Here is a 17,876-nt window from a genome sequence, read left to right on the forward strand (position 1 = left end):
TTACCAGTAGAGTTAGTATTTTTTAAAAAAATAAGTTCAATTTTCACTGCCTCTAATGAAAAGACATCCATACAAAGTAAGAGCATCTCAAAAAGAATTAAGATGCTGATAATCAAAGGCAATTGCTGTAATTCAGACTTCTTTACGGCAACAGATCTACTCATAAAAGGTTCTACTTCTGCCAATTAAAGTCTAATTATTCCCAAGTTACACGGTCACTTAATTTTCACTGTGCATCAAGTTATAGTTAGCACAAAGTCCACTGCTGAAGCAGCCATCGAAGGAAATGTAGTTAATACTAATGCTTATTTCAGACAGCCCTAAGCCCCACCATCATAGTACTAGGAACAGGAAACCAAAATTAATCCCTCCTAATGCACAGGGAAGATTAATCTGCAATTACTGTGCTGCAACTAACAAATTCTAGCAGAATGAACTGCTCATTTTCAACTACAAAATAGACTAAAACTAACTGTAAACTTTTAACACGAAGAATAGCTTAGCTTTGTTTTACTACACATAAACCAGTTATTACTAGGTCAAACGTGAAGTTCACCTACTCAAGAGACATGCTATCAGGTTAGATACCTACTGCTGTTGTACAATAACTAAGTATGAAGACAGCAAAGGTATTAAGACAGTTGAAAAATGACTAAGTCCTTAAGTTGGGACTATGAAAGCAACTTGTAGAAATCTCCAGTGGATTTTTCTTCTAAATTACTCAGTCTCTCCCAGAAATTACACAAACTTTCACCACCTAGTACACCCAATCATACCTGCAATTACAATCCACCATCCAAGAGTTACACAGTGCTGCTAAGATAATACAACCTTTCTCTATTTTAAGTGTCCATTAAACTTACTGGAAAATTTCTTATGTTTAGAGGCACCGGTTAGCAGTGAGCAATCCTTCTTGCAAACATGAAAACCCAACCCAAAGGACAAGTACATAAATGCTATTAAAAAACAGAGAAATGACTTATGCAGAACAGGATGGAAGGGCTGCTGAGACAGGTATCCAGTAAGCAAGTGTAACGGTACATTAGAGGCTATTAGTGGCAGCCAAGACGTGATCTTTTGTTATTATGGCTTACTATTATAAAGTTAATCAAAAGCCCACCCAACTCCTCTTTATGATGCAACACACTATTTTTTTTCCCCTGACTCAACAAGCAGTTCAGGCAGAAAATATGGAGTTCACACAGCAGGTGCCATGATAAGATCATGCAGAATGTAGCTCTGCCACTCCTCCGATAAATACTAGTTCCACATTTTACTGAGTTTTAATCATGAGACTTGTAACAGTTAGCCTCTGTCAGGTTAAAAAGCTGAAACTAGAAGCAGATGAAACTGGAAGAAGTACTAGGGATGGTCATCCATCCAAGTCTTTAGCTGGCTCTGTGGAAGAGATATGGTATGAGTTAGGTAACTTTATGCAAGAATAAGCAATGGATTAGTTTCAGACAGAAAACTGTATCTCAGACCTTGTCTCAGAAGTCCCTACCCAAAGGCTAAACTTAGTACAACTGAGTCTTTATTTCCTATCAATATGAAATCCAGATTTTTAGCAACTATCATGGATAAAAATAAAGAAAAAGAACCCCTCCTAGGTTAAATATTTCCAAGACAGATATGCATGTTTTCCCCACTATGGAAAAAGGAGCAGCATATCCTTTTAAAACCTCCCAGGCTGGAGGTAGTGTCTACATTTTGCCAACTGTGTACTAACTGTCTGTTTTGCTTGCCAAGCTTAAGCTACAAGAAGCAAAAAATAAAAATTGCTTCTTTACATTTGTAAACTTAATCTGTGATGGATCCTTCATAAAAATACAGGGGAAAAAGCAGAAAAGGAACTGAAGTTTGAGTTAAGCTAAAACTTGTTGAAAATAGAAAGAACTGGAGTATTAGTTACATACAAAATTTAGAAGAGGTCACTAGGACTCAAACAAATACACCCTTAGATCATTTTTACTTGCAAGTTTCTTTTAATTGTACAGCTGATTTTGGCCGAATAAAGAAATAGTCCTTCTAGTTTTCTGCAGCACAGCTTTATGACCAACTGTTTGTCATCTTTGATACTCCTGACAATTTATAAATTTACTCGTTTTGATCCCTAAAAAAAAAACACCAAAACCTACACGAAACATAACAAAGCACCCACACACTGCTGACTTTCAATATAGAGCGCATCAAGACACTACCGTCAAGAAACTCAGCTGTTTTTCTATTCATAATACTCAGGCTGCTTATGTAACTAAGCTTAAAATCAACGGTAAATCCTGAGGTTAGGGTAGTAAATGTTTCAGTTTCAAAAGATTATTAACCTTAACATCAAATGTTTGCATTTATCTGGCTAAACAGGTGGACTATCCCACTGTGAGTGCCTGCACTGTTCACATGATATACACAGCAAATGCTGTTTACAACGGACTACCCACACAGTTTATGAAATAACAGATCTAGGCAGTTGTGTTCTTATTTGTGGAAGAGGCTGTTACTTAGCAAGCTGATGATCAGTGATTTTTCATTTACATTATTAATCTGGTATACAAGACTGTCAGCATGGCCTGTAAGACTTAAGATACTGCACTACCTTGGTAAATATAGAACAAATGTCTTGAGTTGGGTGGTCTCATGGTATATGGGAGATTCCCCATAGAGTTGCTTCTTTTCACAGTTCAGTTTTCCATTTATCTTGAGCTGTATTCTGTACAGGCAGATGCTATTTTCATGTAATACCTGCAACATCTGGCATGTGTTGATTGCACCAGCCAATGATAAAAGAGTACTTTTTCACAGCTAACCTTGGTTTCTCCAAAAGAGTCTTTAAGATATTGAAATGGAGAACTGTATTAATCCAAGGAATACGACACAGACTTCACAATTTATTAGATTCTCCCTGCAAAACCACAACTCTGACTTCCAAATATTTTTAAAGCCAAAAGAGCAATAAATTCCAGAACAAGAACTGGGAAAACAAGAATAAATGTACACTCATTTGCTTGATAGCTCTTTTGGGAACTGAATCAGATTTCCCTGTTATAAATAAAAGACTCAGTATTTAAACAGTATATCTGGTCATAAATGGTGCAGATATTTTATACAAGTTACACTGAACACTGTACAGTCATTAGATAAAGATGGCAAATGACAATGTACTTTAAACTATTGTTTCTTAGATGATTTATATTGCATAGTCCTGAGTAGCTTAAAAATTGACTATGTAAATTATTGACAAAAGTTCCAAAATAATGTTTTAAATTTTAAATTATGAGTTCCTTTATTTAATTAAGTTAATTTTCATGTGTTAAGAAAACATTCTACAAAACTTAGCAGTTCAGAATTCTTATTTACTTGTTCTACAGTAATGCCTAAGTATACACAAATTGCCATTATTCTTCCAATAAAATGAATATCCTGTTTTTATTTTATCTTAAATTACCTTAAAGAAATCATAAAAAGTCCAATATAATATAGTTAATGTTGCTGCTAGTGTTTTAAGCTTTTCTTCTCCTATTTTTTGTTTCTTTTTTAAATAGAGTCACCTTTCTGTCTATAATTGGAATAGCTGCATTAGGTTAATTCCGAACTAAGTTATCTTTGTAAAAATAAATGCAATGCCAGCTTAAAAAAACAAAGCACAAGTCAGTCACTCTAGAATGCCTAGCACATACCTCTGAATTAGCATTATTTCCATTCATAAGAACTCTTTCAATAATGTTTTTCATCAGAACGTGATCTAGAATGAATTAAGATGTCTCATTAAGAATTTCCTAGATGAGACCAGTATTTATGCAAACAGATCATTGAATAAGCAGTGTCTACCCTCCTCCCTTCACCCATTTTTAAATGCTTAGCAAAATACTGTTGCAGGCTTTTTCCTTGAAAGCAGTGTACTTTCCCCCACCAGAACTACTCAAAAAGAAAAAAAAAAAAAAAACAGGACAAAAGCACATATAGATACTACAGATACATACCAATTAATGGATTTTTTCTTATGTCAAGTACCACTAATGTTGTATTAGTTTGAAGAGCATCTAGTAATGACCTTGCTCCTTCATTGGATATTCCACATTGCTGCAAATCAAGTGCTAAAATATTTGGGGAGGTAAAATAAATAAATTATTCAATGGCGTAACTTGTAGAAATATCTACAATTTAATCCACACTTGCTGAGAACCTCCATTTCACAGAACATGGATAAAGAATGTTACTCCAACAACCAAATGTTCAAACAAGAATTATTAATTTTGGAGGTGAAAACTAGAAGTTTAGGTCAGTAGCACACATTAACATTAACACATAACTGCTAAACAATTGCAAAGGAAGGAATACAAAATGACAGTTAAGTCACTGTGATTTAGAATTCCTAGCAGAGGTAATAGGTCTAGATACTGATTAATTCAGCTGTTCAAGGTACCATAGTATGTAAAAGCAATCAACTTAAGTCTAGTCTGAGTCAGATCACTGCTTCTGCAAGATCAGTAAGTTACTTGGTCACTATGAAATAGTACTATTAAGGCTTTAAAATTTATTTCTTGTTATGCATACAGAATATAACAGAACAGTTGAGATTGGACGGATGTCTGGTGGTCACCCTGACCAACCCCCCTGCTCAATCAGGACCACCTTGAGCAGGCTGCCCAGGACCATTTCACCCAGATGGTTTTTGAAGATCTCCAAGAAGGAAGACTCCACAACCTTTCTGGGTAACCTGTACCAGTCTTCTGCCACCCTCACAGTAAGATGTTTCTCCTTATGTTTCTGATGGCATCTCCTGTGCTTCAGTTTGTGTCCATTGCCTCCTGTTCTGTCACTGGACACTACTGCAAAGAACCTGTCTCTGTCTTCTTCACTGCCCCTGCTCTGATACCCATACACCTTGAGGAGACCTGCCCTTAGGCTGAGAGAGCTGAGACTGTTCAGCTTGGAGACTTTCCTTATCCTTGTCCCTTTACCATCTTAGTGGCCCTTTGTGGGACTCCCTCCCTCCAGCAGCTTCACCTCTCTCCTGTACAGGAAAGCCCAGTAACCCAGGTCTGGCAGCCTCAGCAGTGCTGAGAAGTGGGGATGGATCACTCTCCTCAAACTGCTGGCAACACTCCTAATACAGGATAGATAGCCTTCTTGGCCACCAAGGCACAGAGCTGGCTCACAGACAGCTCTGTTTACAAAAGGACCCCTGGCTTGCTTTCTGTCAAGCTGCCTTCCAACAAGTCAGATCCCAGCATGTACTGGTGCATGGTATTATTCATTCCTGGGTGAAAGACTAAGAACTTCTCTTTACTGAACTGCATTTCTCTAGTCCACTGAGGTCCCTCTGGATGACAACACTTCCCTGCCTTCTCAGGGATCAAAGCAAGGCCCACTGGAGTATACCTCCCTAGGTCCTTCCTCCTGCCCTTCCTGAAGAAGATCTGAATTACATTTGCTTTCTTTCAGTCTTCAGGCACCTCTCCCAATCACCATGATCAATCAAACACTGAAAGTGGACTCACACTGGTATCAAACATCTCACTCAGCACTTGTGGGTGCATCCCATGAGGGCCAACAGAGTTCTGTGTGTTCAAATTGCTTAAGTATTCTCTAACCCGATCCTCTTAAGACCCACATGAATGTTATTTGTACACCTAGCTCACAGTATAAAACTATTCCCATGCTTCAATATATTTAAGAGAAGGGCTACAAAGCTGGTGAAGGGCCTGGAACACAAGTCCTATGAGTAGTGGCTGAGAGAACTAGGGTTATTTAGTCTGGAGAAGAGGCTCAGGGGAGACCTTATTGCTCTCTACAACTACCTGAAAGAAGTTGTGGGGAGCTGGGGGTCGGCCTCTTCTCGCAGATTAAGCAGCAATAGTACTAGGGGGAATGACCTCAAGTTGAGCCAGGGATTGTTCAGGTTGAAAATCAGGAGACATTTCTTCTCAGACAGGGTGGTTAGGCATTGGGTTGCCCAGGGAGGTGGCAGTGTCACCGTCCCTGGGGGTGTTTAAGGAAAGGTTGGACCTGGCAGTTAGGGACATGGTTTAGTGGGTGACATTGGTGGTAAGGGGATGGTTAAACCAGATGATTTTGAAGGTCTTTTCCAATCCTAATGATTCTGTGATCATTATTAGTAATTTCATACATATGTACTGTACAACAAATTACTTCTCTGATATACTAGAGGACACTTCCAGATGACCCAAAAGTATTTGGGCATTAACTATCCAAAAAGAGGAAAAGAAAGAATCTCTTTCAAATGGAATTCTTTCCTAGAAAATAGGAAATTACACTACTGGCTACATTTGCTATTAACTGTCAACTTTCAGTCTTCTGTCTGCCTCTACTCTATCCAAAGAGTCGGTATTTCACAGTACCTTTTAGCCACAGGTCCTCTCCTAGACAGTCTGCAAATGCACTTGCTCCTCTATCTCCAACAAGCATGTTGCAGTTCAAAGTAATGCGCCTCAAGCCTGTCATATAGTCGAGGTCAGGTCTCCTATAACGCAGGCTTTCAGCCCAAGCTTCACCATGTCTTTTCATTGCCTGGTGCTTTGCAAACACAGGTGGTGTTACCAAGTGCAAAGACAAAGCCACAATCAATGACAAGATCATAAAAGTGACGATTAACGGCTTGTGTGCTAATGCAAGAAACACATTTATACCAGTTCTCAGTTCAAGAAATACAGGTCATTCTTAAACATTACAGTTAAGTTATGTTTGTTCTCATCATCTAGTTTTCAATGCATGTTACTAAATAAGGTTAAAGAACTCTAAACATCTTAACACCTTTTTTACACGACTTAAAATGCACCTTGAACAAGATATACACAGTAGGAAATTGCATGCTTTCATGCAAACCAATGTTAACATTAATTAGAATATGGTACTAGTCACAAGCTTAATCAGTTAATTAGAAGCTTCTAAACTGTAAACTCGATTTCATTATTTCTACCCAGTGCTTAAGATGCTTTAGACATTCTGAAACATTTGTGAAAATTATTAAAGAAGCAATCCTTAAAACAGATGTCAATTACAACCCTAATCTTCATTTGAAGACATCCTGAATGGTTATTTCTTTAAATGACACTTATTAAGAAAAAACATATTTATATCTCATACCGTAAACTGGTTTTGGCATATCATTTCACAAACTTTGGAAGGACTGTTCACACACTAAACTTCACATATGCTGCTCACAAAGTGCTTTGATGGTTAGAGGTTGAAAGTTAAAGAAAAAAATTAAATGTTCAATAACAGGTTAATTAATTTTATGTTCACTGAGTCAGGAAACAATATAATAACAACAAAAAGCAGATCTGAACATTCACTACTATTTAAATTACAACTCAATTATTCATTATCCAATCCCATTACATTTTAATTTATGGGGAAACAATTGAAAAGGGATACAATAGAACTTATTTCCAGAGTATAAATACTGCCCACTTTGAGCTGCGTAACATGGGTTACACAGAATAGCCTGTATTTTTCTCACTGGTAATCAGAATGTTTTCCTTTACTATTGTATATGCAGGTATACTAAGATATTTACATCTACTCAGTATCAAATAATTTGGTCTTAATAGATGTTCACTTCAGGGCTTATGAAACTGATTACAATAAAACTGACTTATCATTAAACATTCATGTGACAACAGCTTTCCCACAATGAAATACAATTTTCAGGACTTTTTTTTTTTAAAGCATTACAGTAGCTATGCTAGAGATTATCCTTCTCCTGCAGAAATTTGAAGTCAGAAACAGTTCTTTGAGCTCAGGACAATATATGGAATAGCACTGCTTTTAGTATTGAAAAACTAAAAAATTAGATACTGTTAGATTTGTTACTAGCTGAACATAGTTATTATTCTTAGTTAAAGTTATTGTGAACATTTAGTTCAAGAAAGATGATGAAATTACCTTTAATACATTTGCCGTATGCTCCGCTCCTCGCCAGGTGAGGCTACATCCTGTGAAGTTTACGTATCTGATAGTAGCTGAATTCTTCACACTCTGGCAGATTGCTGAAGAAAACAAGAGCATGCGTGTTATCTACACACACCACAACTAGGTTATCAAAACAAATGCATTCGTTCACTACCATATTAAGAAGCGGAATCAATAACGTGGCAAACACCATGACAAAACACTGGTATTGAAGTAAAGGAGATTTTAAACGCATTTAATGTGTTGTAAAATTATACATTTTAGTGCAAGTGCTTAGCAAAGATTCTTTGAACAAACCAGAACATTTTATTTCAGTTTACTTGTGTAAACATGAAAAAAATCAAGAAAGTTAGCCTCCAACTTAAATATTGTGACTGTTTTAAATAAAACTATAAGCATCACTATTCAGTAGCATATTTATTTACTAGAATCAAGTAAACAAATTCAAGTCTAAATAATGTAAAATCATGTAGAATAAAGAAAATATTATTTTAATAACTATAAACAGATTTAAAACAGGAATGGAAATAGTGAAAAAAATGTACATATTTAAAGCACTACAAGAGAGAGAAGTATTGAAATGTTTTTGATTCTGAACTTACTTTCTAATCCTCCATCTCCAATTGGACAGTGGGCTAAAGAAACACTCTCCAGAGATGATGAAGTGGTCAAGCCCTTCAGAATAAAAGCAATGTTTTTAACTAGCTCAAAAGCAAAATTACAAAAAGAGAAAAGTCCAAGTCAGACTTGCTCAGAACACATTGCGTTCCCTACAAGAAACTTTCGGAAGCTGGGAGGAAGGTCAAAGCTCACTGTAAACCTCACTTTAAGCCTTTTTTTTTTTTTTAAATATATAAAAAAACAACACAGGAGGAGCCTAGCCTACTGGCAACAAGCAGCACCTCCTTTCCTAGAAGCCACTCACAAGCAAACTAGAAGAAGTGTTCTAGTAACACACCTTAGAGACCTGCTTTTATCTTCTTGGTGTCCCACAGCTTTTCTTCTGTCATGCACATCCACTGTAGTTTGAGTCACATATATAAGTTATATGCCCCCACATACACTGCAGTGATGTTAATAACTTTCTCGTAAGCCTTGATGAATCAGGGCAGAGGAAAGTTACACGAGTTTTGAAAGGCTCAGCAAGACTAGGTTATACTAATTGTCTCATACTGTGGATAACACAAAGATGTGTTAAAACATGCACATCCTTATGTGTGACAGCTATGTATAAAAGTAGTTGCTACTTATTTGTATACTAACATATTCTCACCTTTGTTAAAAGCATCAGATCTCTCTCCCTCAGGAGCAAACCGTGCAGTTCCAGATTTTTGAGTACATCAGAGATACTGAGACAGCCTTTAACAGCTTTGCATAGTTGGCCAGTCAAGTCTTTTGATCGAATTGCTGGAATTCTCCTTCTGAAGTAAGTTTTGTATCTTTCACCACCTAGTAAACAACAAAAATTACACAGCAGTAGCATCCAGTTCCTATAGACTTAAAAGGAATCATAATCACACTACAATTTCTTGCTGCTCTTCTTAAATAGAAGTAACTCCTTAGAGTACAAGTCTTAGCCCATGCATTCAATCACACAAGTTTTGTGCAATGTATTTTACCACATACACATCAACGCATTTATCCTTGACAGCCATCAGCACAAACCTGATTCTCCAAGACCTTGTTGATGAAAACTTCTTATTCCAATAGAAGTCAGAGTCTTATCATGCCTAATAGCATTCAGAAGTGGTGCCCAGTCTGCAGCTTTGATGCGATCTACAATTAGATCAAGAGTACCCTGAGTCAGGTTAGCTTTCACAGCTTTCAGAGGCACGGAGCTTTGAAGAGCACAAAGATGTTCATAATGTGAGTAGAAATCCAGCATGCATTGTCTTCTTATTTTCACTGAGTCAATCATTTCTTCTATCTGATAAATGTTTCTGTAAAAGAAGAAAAAAAGATTTCATTTTTTTCCAATGTAAAATTGATTTAGCAACACAGTCTCAATTCAACATGCATGCCCAAAACAAGAGTACATTCACCCACACTGCATATACATGTCTTCACCGTGGCAGCTGAAACAATGATGTCTTACAATGCTAACTACCTGTGTAAACACTGCCGAATACAGGAAAAAATTACATTTTACTCTTCCAAATAAACGGGTATCTGCAAAATATAAAAGGTTCAATTACTAACTGCTGTAAAGTTCTCATTTTCCTTTTAACAGTTTTGTAGTGTAAGGGTCTGCAGATTCCTGGAAGCCTTGGAAACCCCAACTGAAAATCAACGGATACGAAAGACTATATTCCAAGCAGAGCTACTTGTGACTTGCTCATTTGTTTAAGCTATCTGATTAACCAGCATTATGTAAGCACATTGTGGTCACAGAAACCGAAATAAGTTATAATCCAATACTTCAGCTTCAGAAAGTGACCATCCGTTATAAACCCCCTGACTTTAGGTGATACACAACATACTAGCCTTTCGTTTCCAGAGCTTAGCCAATGTTCTTTCTCATGGTTCATTTCATTCCAACACAAACATCAGACCTGTACCTGAAGTAAAGAAAGCAGATCCTGGCCCTAGCATGCAATGACCATAGAAAGGACGAGGGGAAAGCTTATCAGAACCACATGAACTTGCAACTGAGACACAACTATGTAAACCAGGACTCATCTGCACCGAAGTTAGCAGATTTGACAACGCTTTAGAACGCCTTGACTGTCCTTGAGAAAGCATGCAGGGAAAAATAACATACTCTTTCAATACAAAACAAGAAGACATTGAATAATACTAGCTGGTGGCAGATTGAAGTGTTGTGCTTTATTTTTTATTTTTTTAAACAGAAAAAAAGAAGCACTGCACATAGCAAAACTGAGAAGTCCCCTTCTACACGGGGTTTTATTATTATTATTATTATATTTTTTTTAGAAACCCAAAAGTTTCTAGGGATTCAAAAAAACAGTCGTAAAAATCACAGGGGAAAAAAATTCCACACAGGACCACTGACCACTGAAACAACTGTGCCCGGCAGCCTGAACTGCAACATAAGCAGCCGTTTACTGTCTCCTTACACATTTTATCAAGCATCTGCTGCTCCGCAGGGTTGCAACACATTTGGCCTGCTGGACGACTGTGTTAAGTACAGACAACATCCACCAAACGCACACAGATGAACAGCTCTGGTCACGGTTGGGATCACACAGCACTTTATTTTTCACCCACGCCGTATCGCCGTCAACCAAGGGAACTAGAGAAGCGTTCTGCTTCCCTAACAAAGCACGCACGGGCTGCGGACTGCGCTACTCGCCGTCAGCCGCGGGGCTCTGAGACAACGGGCCGGCTGCCGGGGGAAGGGCGACGGCAGCTCCCTGGTCCCCCTTACGGTCACCCCGCCCCGTCCCGTCCCGTCCCGTCCCGCCTCCACCTGACGGGACCGAGCCGGGCCTCGTCGATCCCCCACCCCCCTCCCACCGCCCGGCAGACAGCCCTGCTTCTTCCCCCGCCGCCACCGCGACACAACCCGGGGGGCCCGTCAGCCGCGGCCGAAGTCCGCCGCCGGCCTCGGTGCTAACCTCGCACCTCCTGCCGAGCCCACCGCCAGCCGTTACAGCCGTTACAGCCGTTACAGCCGCCGCTCATGCGCGCGGGACCGTTGCCCCGGCAGCCCAACCGTCCCCCGCCGGCCGTCCCGCCCGCCGCCACGCGGCGCAGCAAGCCCGCACCCCATTGGCTGCTCCCCCCTCCGTCCCCCCCTTCCCTCTCTCACGCGTTCAAAATGGCCGCGCCCGGCGGCCGCCCCGCCCCGCCCCAACGGCCGGCCACGCCGCTAGGGGGCGGCGGGGGGCGCTCAGGTGGCGTCGTCGCCGCTGTGAGGGGGGAGCGGGCGGTGTGCTTGTGTCACGGGAACGAGGCGGGTTAGAGCGGGGGGAAGCTGGGCGAGAGGAATGCGGCAGGCGTTTTGGACGGAAGTTTTACGTCTTCACAGAAAACGGTTTTCTAAAGGGATTTTAGATGGAGGGTTAGAAGAAAACAAGCGTTGTCTTTCAGTGTGTCTTTATACATACACGCTGTGTAGCTGTACTACCTGCAAATCACGTTAGGTACATAATAAACTGAATAAATACCGAAGCATTTTAATTTGCAACAGTAGCTGCAGCGAGCTGGTCTGAGCAGTCTGAGAGAGAGCAGATGAATTGCACTTCCCAGCTACATTTCTCATTAGCTTCCTAGCTTAATTTAGGAAGATCTGACTTCAATCGAGACCGGAGGATTCTTGCTACCATTCAGTGGAGGGCGTTTTAAAGTGCACCATTTAAACCCAAGTGGCTCAAATGTAATCCATGAAATTGCAGGTCCTAGAATTTGCAGGTCATTCGTGGAAAGTGACACCAACTGCTTAAGAAAATGATTGCTGTAAATGTGTGTCAGACCACCCTAATACTGAACAATAATAACACTAAACGCAGTCGTTATATAACCAGAGCAGCCCAAGTACTGTAATCAAGTGTGCCAGAACAAGAATTATTTCAGAAACTCTTAGGTCACCATCTGCACAAGTTGTTTCAGCATGTCATTTTGTGAATTGAGCATAAAAGGCAAGCAGTATGCAGGGCCATAATCATACAAATGGTAATAGCAGATTTCAATTCTTGACCGTAACGCAAAATATTCCTGGTGCTTGTCATACCTCTTGGTGTCACGGACAAAACTCAAGGAAAATTAGACGTAAAACTTCTCAAGAAATTTTACTTTAAAAGATTTTCTGTTTATGCTATTTTGTTTAATCCTTTTTTTTTTTATCAGTTAGGGAGGTATAATATATCTTCACTGCTAGTCCACACAGATTTGAATTTCTTACTTTGATTAATATGTTGTTAATCACTTTTTTTTTTTTTAATTCATTCATCTTACTTTTCTGGGCAGTCTTCACTCTGTTTGGGGTTTGCTTTTGTGCAGGGTGACAGCTACAAATCATCTTACCCTATAATATCAAAGGGTTGAGGTTTTAGCTCATCATCTAAAATCATTCATGGGTAGATGGGTAGGGTATTTAGGAATTTCCCCATTTTCTTTGGGAAAGTAATCTAAAGTACTTGATGTGATATTTCAATAGTAACATTGAATTCTATGCATTTTAGCATTTTAAGCCATGAAAAATAGAAAGGGATCTCTGAAGATTCCAGGAGGGATTTTTTTTTTTTTTTCTGGTGTCTATAGATATTTCCTACTGGAGCCTTACATTTTGTGGTCAATTTCAATGTCAATTATGCTATCAACTGTAAAGTTCAAGCAAAAAAAACCAATCACAGCAGCACTGTCACTCCCTTGTAAGTGAAACAAGAAGCTTTTCTGTATGCCGTTGGTATGCATGCAGTCTCGTTTTGTGCACCAGGAATAAGTGTCAAAAAAAGCAAGATGAAGAGTGATTAAATTGTTAATATAGCTCCTGTTATTTTCCGTCATATCAAAACTATTATCCAAATGTTTTATTGGATATAGTCTTGAAAGAGTTGCACTGGAACTCTAAACTGCAGGTTGCTTAGGTCACAATTAAGTTATAATTCAAATGGAATTTGTCTTGCCAGTAAATAAAACATCTCCAAAATTGAAATACAAAATACTGCAGAGAATCTGTTGCACGTTGCTTCTTACCAAACTTTGTTTCCTTTACAAAATAATGCTGTGTCCGTTTCCATTTTTGACAGCATTTGAATCATTGCTTTTGTTTTTCATTCTACTTATTCTTATAAAGCTTAAGAGTTTTTTACTTCTTTTTTTTTTTTTAATCAAATTTTGGTAAACATGATACAGATCTCTCAAAAGGGCTGGGTGTTGAGGAAGCGTCAAGAATGTTCTGTGTTTGTGAATCATTGCGGAGACTCTAAGTATGGGCTTTATGCACTGGACAGCTGTAGTATGTGTAATGATGAATCTACAGTTGGCTGTCTCAATTCCAAATTCCAGTCTTTCATCCCATTTCAGGGGGTCAGCCTGGAGAAGAGGAGGCTCAGGGGTGACCTTATCACACTCTACAGGTACCTTAAAGCAGGGTGTAGCGAGGTGGGAGTTGGTCTATTCTCCCATGTGCTCGGTGACAGGACGAGGGGGAATGGGCTAAAGTTGTGCCAGGGGAGGTTTAGGTTGGATGTTAGGAAGAACTTCTTTACTGAAAGGGTTGTTAGGCATTGGAATGGGCTGCCCAGGGAGGTGGTTGAGTCACCATCCCTGGAGGTCTTGAAAAGAAGTTTAGGTGTAGGGCTTAGTGATATGGTTTAGCGGAGGACTTGTTAGTGTTAGGGCAGAGGTTGGACTAGATGTTCTTGGAGGTCTCTTCCAACCTAGATGATTCTGTGATTCTGGGTTTTCATAGCCTCCAATGTGAAGTGATCCTTGTCTACTGCCACTGTATGCTTTGAAAATAGCATGAAGGTTTGGATTGTTGGTAAGTTAATAATAGATTTAATTATATATTGCCATTCAAGAACTATTCTAGATGTCCAGGAAAAAAACACGTGGACAAGCTTTGACCAGTTCAGCCTGAACCACAGTATTATGCGACCTGGGCATGCACTACATTCTTTCTGGTTATGCAAATGGAAACAAAGACATGTTATCTTCCAGTGAAAAGTATTCAAAAGTATTCAAAAATAAAGTATTCAAAAGTATTCCACAGTCTTTTGTGTTCACAAACTTCCAGCTATTTGCTAGTCTCATATATTCAATCTAGAAAGAACAAATAGAAGAGAGAAAATAAATGTCTTAGAGCATCTAAGTTTGATGTAATTGAGAATACTTGTTCAGGATACTTGAAAAGGGGCTGAATTTTTGCAGTGATTGATGAGATACTAATATAATGATATTTTTAAATAGTTTTACTGCATTTCTTGAATTTATTAATTGCTGCAAATAGGAGCCCAACTCAGTCAGAAATGACAAATCCTTTTTTTTCCTGCTTTTTTGTAACTACCTGTGCAGTTGAAGTAGTATTTTATTTTCAGTGTGTAATACATATGCCATGTTTGTAAAAACATGTATTTTATTGTACTTAGGCCTTGGAGTAAGCCACTTGGCTGTATTTCCTTTATTCATTGCCAGAAGAGCACGTCCGACAGTATTCTGACAACATTGTGAAAGCTATTTAGTTAATTTTGTCTCATGAAAGCATTAAAAAATGAGAGTTGGAATTTTTACCGTAGTGTTTTGTGTTTTTTCTTTGGCTAGATTTCCCATTTTTCTGTGAAAAGTCCTGCGTTTTGTAATTGTGATTATAACCCTTGCTTGCTTTTCTAGTCAGAGACATTTCCTATTACTGTTTTAGGTCTCCAGAAATATGAATTGATTTGGTGAGATACCAGATGTCTCAGCTCTAGATAACAGTTCCAAAACAGACCTAATTCTGTCACTGTGGCAAATGATGAATTCTTCATCAGCCGTAATTTTGCTGAATTTGTTAATTCTTGGTCTGTTTTCTTTCTGTGTCTTTCTAAGCCATATGCTCTTTGTTCTGCTTTGTTTTGTTTTTAATGTATACCAATTCTATTTTTCAATCTGATTTTACACTATAAGCATTTGTCAGCTTCACACCAAATCCAGTGTTATTTTTTTGAAGGGGGTGACAGGGAGGAAAAAAAGTAGTTCTACAGTTAACCCTATCAATGAGTGAGCAGCAGCTATTTTCTCCTGGCTTTACGAAGATGTCTGGAAGGTATACAACCTAATTGATGATTATCTACATTATCCCTTATTATGAAGTATGCCTTAAAGGAACAATTTAACATTTATTTTCAACTTTTGTATCTTGCCTTCTTAAGTCTTCTTTGAAAACTAAACAGCTAGCAGTTTTCCCATATTCTACAGAAGACCAGCTGTCATAGAATTCTAAGTGGCAAAATGACAAAAGCAAAATTTCCCAAACTACTTGAAAAAGTTTGAAGAGCTGCTGCTAGGGCAGTTCTTCATAGCTGTCATCCAGAAGCATGACAGGAACTCTGTTGCTAGGTGGCAATGTTCCTCAAGTAAAGATGTATTCGTAGAGCCTGTAAATCTTTTGCTTAAAGCAAGGAAGAAATAATGATTTCATTGTGCCATCATTAGAAAGCTTTATCATGTTTTTCTTGGAACCTGATGATGGCGTAATGACAAGTGCACTGTATTATTTGTTATTTGCATTATACCATAACAAGGCATGGCACTTCAACACACACAAAATATTTAAAACCACAAAATCTCAACATCTATCCTGGGGCAATCCAAAAGCATGTCAAGTTATAAAAATTGTGTCACCGTTTGGGAATCTTCACATTAAGACACACTGAGAGATCCAAAGAGGTTTGAAACTTGGTGTAAATCAAGCTCACCTAATAATAAATAAGTGCACGAAAGGTCTTGAAACATGGAGTTGACACTGAAGGCTGAAGCAGTGGAGAGGAGATAACGCTTAGGACAGCCTGAAGGGAAAGGAGAAAAGAAGAGCTGAGCAAGAGGGAAGTATGAAATACGGACCAAGGAGAAAAAAAAGATGAGACCTCAAGGGTGAATATTCTTTGTTTTAGAAATCTTGAAATGGATATAGGTCAAATAAATTCAGTTCTTTTCTCCCTGCAATAACAGCCTGTCTTATATTCCATGGATTTGCTTTCATCGTAATAGACTGGGAGGTCTGAGTCCAAGTAGAGAAGACTGAATGCAAAACAGAAGTTGTTTGGTAGAAATAGGGTATTTTTCCTTTTATCTACCACTGGCTTCCTTTTTGTTACAAAAAAAAGCTAGGTTTCAATAGCGTGCAGTACAATTTTGCTGTTTCTTTCTGTCTCCCTGTGAGATGCATACAGAAAACCTTTATCCTCTTTCATAGTCTCCCATCAATTTTTATTTTTTTTTGGACTTAATGTTTCTCAGAATTGCTGTTGAACAAAATCAACCATCTGGGGGTAATACTCTTAGAACGCAAATAATTACTCCCCAAGATCAATTCTGAAAGTCATATATACATGAAGCCACAATGGAAAATCACCCAGAAAATTAAATGCTTCAGAGACAGGAGATGACTAAATAATGACAGCAGAGGATATAGAAAGAAAATACAAAGAAAAACAACCACATCATTTACTCTGTTTGTACATATATAATATATATTATATACTATGTATACACGTGTATATCTTGTATATATATATAAGAATATAGATATGAAAAATATTTTCTTCTGTTGACATGCATAGTTAAGTAAGTCAAATGATCGATATAATGAATGTTTAAGAAAATAACACACTTTTAGCTAACAGCTCTTGTCCTTAAATTTTCTCCTAGCTTGGGAACCATTTTCTAGGCTTCATCATATAGAGTTAGTCATGGTGTTTTGATTCACTACACAGACCTGCACAGCGTGAACTGCCAGAGTAAGTTACAGTAACAGTATTATTACTATTCTAATTTTGAAATATATAGTAATTTTGAGTATATAAATGCTGAAGGAAGGTGAGAAATAGTTTTGATTTTTATTTTTTAGGGTAGGTTTCAGATATGCTTTCTATCTGCTAGTGAAATGTGTGGACTACAACAGACAGAGTTAAATGATTGAAAGGACAAATACGTCTATCCTTGTTCCAGCTTTGTAGTATTAATGCTTATGGTGATATGGCAAGGGAATCCCAATGCTTGAGGAACACAGAATTTTCCATACAGTACATCTCACAAGGGGCATAGACAAGAACTAAGACACACAGATACCATACAAACCAGTGCTACCATACTTGGCACTCCTGCTGGACAGCTATGCATTGCAGCCTGAAGAAGATCAGGCAGAGGCAGCTGGCAGCACCGGATGGAGCAGGTTATCATTCTTACACAGCTTTCATTACGAGAGCTGTATTTAACTGTACATGGAGCAAGAGATAAATTCCATTGGATTAAGTCATTGAAATTGGATTAATTCATCA

The 17,876-nt window shown here is 38.4% G+C and overlaps 1 protein-coding gene across 5 annotated transcripts in view; it reads right to left on the reverse strand.

Moving 5' to 3' along the window:
* The window catches only part of CEP78 (centrosomal protein 78), a 58,934-nt gene that overhangs the window by 15,301 nt on the left and 25,757 nt on the right, over positions 1-17,876 (reverse strand). The window contains exons 1-9 of one of the 5 annotated variants that reach the window (XM_080574718.1): positions 11,511-11,636; positions 10,040-10,101; positions 9,598-9,872; positions 9,206-9,381; positions 8,535-8,607; positions 7,906-8,009; positions 6,360-6,534; positions 3,978-4,091; positions 3,675-3,739 (exon numbers count right to left, since the gene is read on the reverse strand). In XM_080574718.1, the coding sequence (XP_080430844.1) occupies positions 3,675-3,739; positions 3,978-4,091; positions 6,360-6,534; positions 7,906-8,009; positions 8,535-8,607; positions 9,206-9,381; positions 9,598-9,850 (960 nt within the window). In that variant the 5' untranslated portion in view covers positions 9,851-9,872; positions 10,040-10,101; positions 11,511-11,636. Of the gene's footprint in view, positions 1-3,674; positions 3,740-3,977; positions 4,092-6,359; positions 6,535-7,905; positions 8,010-8,534; positions 8,608-9,205; positions 9,382-9,597; positions 9,873-10,039; positions 10,102-11,009; positions 11,289-11,510; positions 11,671-17,876 lie in introns of those variants that run through there. The other 4 variants (XM_080574716.1, XM_080574715.1, XM_080574719.1 and 1 more) reach the window with 4 other exon arrangements.

This window comes from Anser brachyrhynchus, assembly GCF_964034855.1.
Source record: "Anser brachyrhynchus genome assembly, chromosome: Z".
In the NCBI taxonomy this organism is placed as follows: Eukaryota; Metazoa; Chordata; class Aves; order Anseriformes; family Anatidae; genus Anser; species Anser brachyrhynchus.